General features: G+C 42.4%; 1 protein-coding gene across 1 annotated transcript; it reads right to left on the bottom strand.

Moving 5' to 3' along the window:
* Positions 1-1,179: 1,179 nt before the first annotated feature.
* On the bottom strand, positions 1,180-3,790 carry scpp7 (secretory calcium-binding phosphoprotein 7). Its single transcript, XM_083909271.1, has 9 exons — positions 3,755-3,790; positions 3,605-3,664; positions 3,417-3,476; positions 3,232-3,279; positions 2,271-2,312; positions 2,117-2,176; positions 1,900-2,034; positions 1,593-1,667; positions 1,180-1,454 (listed from the first exon to the last, which is right to left on the bottom strand). Exons 2-8 carry the CDS (start codon positions 3,656-3,658, stop codon positions 1,620-1,622), a joined length of 447 nt encoding a protein of 148 aa, XP_083765397.1. The 5' UTR covers positions 3,659-3,664; positions 3,755-3,790; the 3' UTR covers positions 1,180-1,454; positions 1,593-1,619.
* Positions 3,791-5,958: the final 2,168 nt, after the last annotated feature.

Below are 5,958 nucleotides of genomic sequence, written 5' to 3'. Positions count from 1 at the left end.
ATTGACACAGAGGTTGAAACAGCTCACCTGTGAGGGCGGCACCTGTGGTCTGGATCCTGTGTAGTGAGTCAGGTAATGAAAGGCCGACTGAAAATAAAGACAGAAACACAAAAGGAACATTAACATACACAAGTAGAACCATTTAAGGTTCTTCAGCTTGTCCGGAGAACCCTTTTTGGCTCCAGGTAGAAAGGGTTCCACTTGGAACCCTTTTGGAGGGTTCAACCAAGAACCCTTTTAAAACCCCTTTATTCAGGAAAGGGGTTTTAAAGGGTTCTCTGGATCAAAATGGTTCTTACTAGAACCATTAGTGTTACCAAGAACCCTTGAAAAACCCTTTCTTCGGGGAAAAAGGTTTTTCAGAAGCAAATGGTTCCAGGTAGAACCTCAACCGTTGTAGAAGGACCCTTTTGGAACCCTTATTTCTAAGAGTGTAATAGTGAAATAATAACACGTGGGTGCATATGATGTGTAGCTTTTATTTTTAAACTTACCGGTGCGGCCGAGACACTGCTCGCCAGACAGAGGAGCACGATGGCGGCCAGCTTCATTTTTGCGGATTACAAGTCCTTCAGACATAGAGAATGAATCATTACTTATCAGAAATATAATATTATTACAGAAATGTAATCAGACAGTTTCTTCTTATTCAAAAAGCATCTATGAACTTGTGTTGAACTCACCTTCTGCAAAAAAAGTTAAAAGAAGAAGAAAATAAACGAAGTGGAGAGTGTTGCCGTGTGTTGGATGCGATGCCGGTGATATTCTCCAACAGAGTTTACTTTGGCTTTTATACGGTGCCAGCTCACGTCAGGGCCAATCACAGTGGACGGGAGTGATGTGGCCCCAATGACTAGGTACAGTTCAGGTGTCTAGTCTTCAGCTTTACTAAATGACCAGTGGTCAAATCCACTTTCCGTGTAATTGCAGAGTGGGGTTGATTACACTGTCTAGAACAGAGCTTTGCCACCACTGCAGTGCTATTGCAGCTGTATCACTGCATTATGATGACACAGTTTGTCTATTATTTATAGGAGTGTAATATACTCTTCATACTTTAGCGAGATGAAATCATCGGCTGTATTTATGCATGAAGAAGAATGATTTACATTTTAACTAATCATTAAAATGTCAGATTAGAACATGCAAATGGAAAAAAAAGAAGCAGAAGAGAATAAGTATGTTTGTTTGTTTTTATTATGAAGCTCAGAAACAGCAAATTTATTGCATGTTGTTTTGGTCCATTCCATGTTCTTGTTTTCTTTTGTGCATTTCTTTTATGGAAGACAATTTTTTTTTTATCTGTTTATAAAGCACCACTTTTTGCAAAAAAAAACAAAAAGGCATAGCACCATTTTCTTTTCACAAGCATTAGACCATTATTTTCTTTATTCATTTGGGAAAGAGCAGTGTTGGTTCGTCGTCTTTCACGGGAGTCTTGAAGCGTCGGTCACCTAAAGTGCAAAGATAAGTGAATACATGTTAACCGTGAAGTATTCAAAAAAAAAAAATTCATGTCTGGAATATGCCGTAATGAGCTAAACTCGATGCCCTTCTAAGTATGTGGTTGTGTTGCCTGCCTGTGCTCAAACCTGCACATCCTGCTGACTCTGGACTTTCTAGTCGTCGTCATGCTCGTCATCATCATCGCTCCTGCGTCTGGCAACCTGAAACGACAGTGAGCCAATCAGGAACGAGGAGAGTCCCCGCAAGACATCTGCTCGACGATCGGTTGTTTCTCAACAACTCAGCAGAAAACTTTTTTTCTATCTGACGCAACACGCTCACTCCTTCGCGGGAGTGAACCCGCTGCACTCTGTACTCGACGTCATTATTGCACTTTCATACAAATCCAGCCAATTAATAATCAGCGGCTGACAAATCAATAGTCGTTCTTACAGGAACGCGAGGAGCGACGACAACGGGAACAAGAGGAGCAGCCGGAGCTACGGGAACGTAAGGATGGTAAGGAGCGTAAGGAGCGACCGGGGCAGCAGCAACGGGGGTGCCGTCATCAAAACCAAAGGGGTAGAACTGTAGAAATAAAAATAAGACGGATAGATTCATAGAAAAAAAAAATCTCATACGATAGATGTCAAAATCCACAAACACTTACCACGTCCCTGCTGCGTTTGTCGTCGTCGTCGCGGATCTCGTGCTTGATGAAGCCACGGATCTGTAAGTGCAAAAAAACACATTGTTTTGCCATTAATTCACATGTTAGGACACAGAGCATGAGATTATGTATATGTATAAAAAGCTGCACTTACCGGTCCTGCAACAGGTTGTCTCTGCGCATTAACTGGCAGCAGCTGGAAAGGAAAAGTCAAACAAGAAATCTTTGTTGGAGACGCATTTCCTACAGTTGCATTCAAGGCATTCATTTATAATATCAATATTACAAATACAGTGCCAACAAATCAACAAAATAAACATCCATTCATTGCATGATTTGAAGACTAAGGTCTGGGGGAGCTAGAACCCCCCTGAAAGCCTCAAAGGCAACATTTGTTGCACTGTAATTGGAAAATGCATGTTTTTTTCCTAAAGTTATTAGTTTCACACATATGATCGACATGCATAATACGCTCTGCATGCTTTCCTAACCTTTATAAGCAGACAAAATGTAAACGATCTTATATGTAATTTTGTATTTTAATGTTTTCATTAATCGCTTTCCAAACGGTGACGTGGAAAAGGCCCACACCAGCCCAACATCTGACAGGGAAGATAGCCAATACTGCAGGGTGTTCAAACAGTATTGCGCAACAAATGGGAGACGGGACCCCTGATTATTAATGCATATTTTGCACACTCACTAAGGTCATGACCTGGTGTTTTTAAAGGTACATCATGTAATAAATCCTCCTAATATGTCACAGAGACTCAGGAATAATGTTCATATAACAAACTGAACTCACCAACAACAACAGTACAGACAAAATATTTGCATTAAAAAAAAAAAAAAAGTGATATATATGTTTTGAAATGTTTTGGCATGTGGCGCCACCTACCGCCGTCTACCAATCATTGCAGTTGGTAGAGTCTCAGCTGCCGAGCAACCACAGGTTGCCAGTTACGTCGGAAAACGAAACCTAAAACGCCTCGGTATTTTTGAATTTGAATGTAGTAACCGTTTTTTGGCCACATTCTTACATATGGCACCTTTAAATGTGACTTGACTGGATAACAATGTGTAAATAAATAAGCATGTAAGGTAAAAGATCTTACAACTTCCAGAGATCTGCGCTGGGCCCCAGCAGGCACCACCACCCCGCCCTGTGAGAGTCATTATAAATCAAATCAATATTTACATACACAAAAGAAAAAGGTTAGCCAAAACTAAAGCCTAAAGCTATAATACATCACTGTTAAGTGTTGAGCAGATATTAGCAGACGTGCGTCTGTGTCTGTACCGCATTCTGAGGATACGCGATGTCGAACTCCATGAACACCTGGTCCCGCAACACGTTGTGCTGAACATGGAAAAAGAGAAATTGAAGGTCAGCGTGTGCAGAGGAGAAAAAAAAAAAGTGATTCACAGAACACGACCTTAGAAAGTGAACATTGTGTTCTAAGTATTTAGAAATAGAAGTTTTCTCACAGGGGCACAGACGGCCACCCCAAGGATGGAGGCAACGAGGAGGAGGAATTTCATTTTCAGCTGTGAAAAAAAAAAAAAGGTTATTTTAGTTATGCTGCATGAAAAAAAGAGAATTTAGTTTTGGATAAATATTCTATTTCTCTGCATTACCTTTCCTTTACGGCGGCGCACGAGCAGTGAAGGATGGTTGAGGAGAGGTGGGATGCGAAGAGCGAGATCTACTCCTATTTATTCGCTGCCGAGAGAAAGGACGAGCCAGCGTTTGACAGATACTGGTGATCGGCCAAGTGATAGCGATATTTTATGGTTACAAAAAAACTGCCAGTGATGTATTTCTGAGAACTCTCATAACAGACTTTTGGCTTGTGTTTTGGGAAACATCCCTTGCAACATCTTTGGAAGTCAACGAGGTCGATGGGGTTATACAGTACATGATTCACACTGTAATCCAGTGAGTGGATATTGAAACATTTGCAGTCTAAAACATCACATCCTATTCTGTATATCCTCCATCTGTTTGAGAGCTTTTGGCAAATACGCTTGTATAGGTGTTCCACATAAATGGTAAATGGTTTTGTATTTATATATAATCTTGATGACCACTCAAAGCTGCTTTACACTACAGATCCCATTCATACCCACTCACACGCTGTCTTGCCCAAGGACACATCGGCTTGTAGACTAGTAGATCCAGGAATCGAACCCACAACCGCAATATAATACTGCGATTCAGAGCCCATCCAAACCAGTTGGACGTGGGACTTATCATAGCTCCGGGACCATATCTATGTACCCCGGGTCCTATGTTCCCCGGGTCCTATGTTTCCCGGGTCCTATGTCCCCCGCTTTGTATGTGACTGGGGAACCTAGGACACTTTCTCTAAAAAAGGGTCCTATGTTCCCCGCTGTTCACCCAAAGGGTCCTATGTTCCCGGCTTTGTATGAGACCTTTTTTTAGAGAAAGGGTCCTATGTTCCCCGCTGTTCACCCAAAAGGACCCGGGGAACATAGGACCCTAACCCTTACCCTTACCCTAACCCTTTAACCCGGAGCTTCACACCCAGGCTTCCATGAAGTGGGGAACATCGGGCCCTTTTTTTTAAAAAAAGGTCAGATGCTCCCCGATCGGGGAACATAGGACCCGGGGAACATAGGTACGCCCCCCTACCTCCAACTAGAAAAAGTGCACTGGAATGCCTGTCGTAGTGGGACCTCCTACTCGCGAAATCGGGGGGCCGATCAACCTACCACGACCACCAAAATGACGTCGGAGAATAACGGTGGCGCCCATGGAGTCACATGAATAGGCTATAAACGTTACTTTTCTGCGTAGTAGAGGTGTTTTAGACACTTGTTTTTCATGTTATGGCGTGAAATTATGTCGTCGTTGTTATCTGTTAGCACGAAGATATGTAGGGCTACGGTAAAGGTATACTCGTGACGTTACATATCGATAGGTATCGCTTTTACATATACGGCTCGCTTGTGTATGTATGTATGACAGTCAAAACGCCTCTTCAAACATAAATCTAAAGCGCCGCGATGGACTTTAATTGCTGGAACGCTTTAAAGTAGGCGCTAGTACAATTCAGGTAGGATAATTCCCACATCCCATTTGTTTGGATGGGCTCTGGAACGCAGCATAAGCATCTCTTCATGACACTTGACCTGTTTGTTTCAGTTCAAACTCGTATCTTTTAATAGCTGTTTTTTGTATCGAACGAGGTGAAAAATACTTCCCTCGTAAAAAAAATCACTCGCACGTGGTTTCTGAGCCTGCGGGTGACACTTAAGTACTGCACTTGGGCCAGAATCCATCAACTGTGGAAGAAAATGTGCGGTGATTAGACGGCCATCGTGTTCCACTCCCCTTAAATTAAAGTGTTACTGGGCAGGAAAGAACCTCCTGTGTTTTGTGAGAACTTCAAATATAAAGAGCAGGGGGGAAAAACACAGTGTTTTTTTTTTGGACGTGTGTCTTCATGTTGATGTGCGTCTCACTGTATCAACACAATGCTTGGCCTTGTTGAGGAGATCTTGTGCAACTCGGAGGAACACTGCCATATTAATGGAATGTAATCATCTCCAGACACTGGTCTCATGACACAAAGCGTTTCACCTAACTGACTTTCAAAGAACACCACACACAAAAGTTTTGCCAACTCGCTGATAAGCATCACTGAGCATGAAACGGTTTAAAGGCACCGAGTGTAAGAATTAGTGACATCGGATGGTGAGACTGCACATTGCAAGAAACGGAGGATTCTTACGCTGATCGCTATCTTTCACAACCGTGTGAGGGTGCAGGCGAGGTTTCATAGATACTAAATGCTTTAAAGTAGTAGTTTTTGACC

Source organism: Microchirus variegatus (assembly GCF_963457635.1).
Source record: "Microchirus variegatus genome assembly, chromosome: 23".
Lineage (NCBI taxonomy): Eukaryota > Metazoa > Chordata > Actinopteri > Pleuronectiformes > Soleidae > Microchirus > Microchirus variegatus.
The sequence above is the reverse complement of the archived record's forward strand: the minus strand, read 5'-3'. Positions and strand labels throughout refer to the sequence as shown.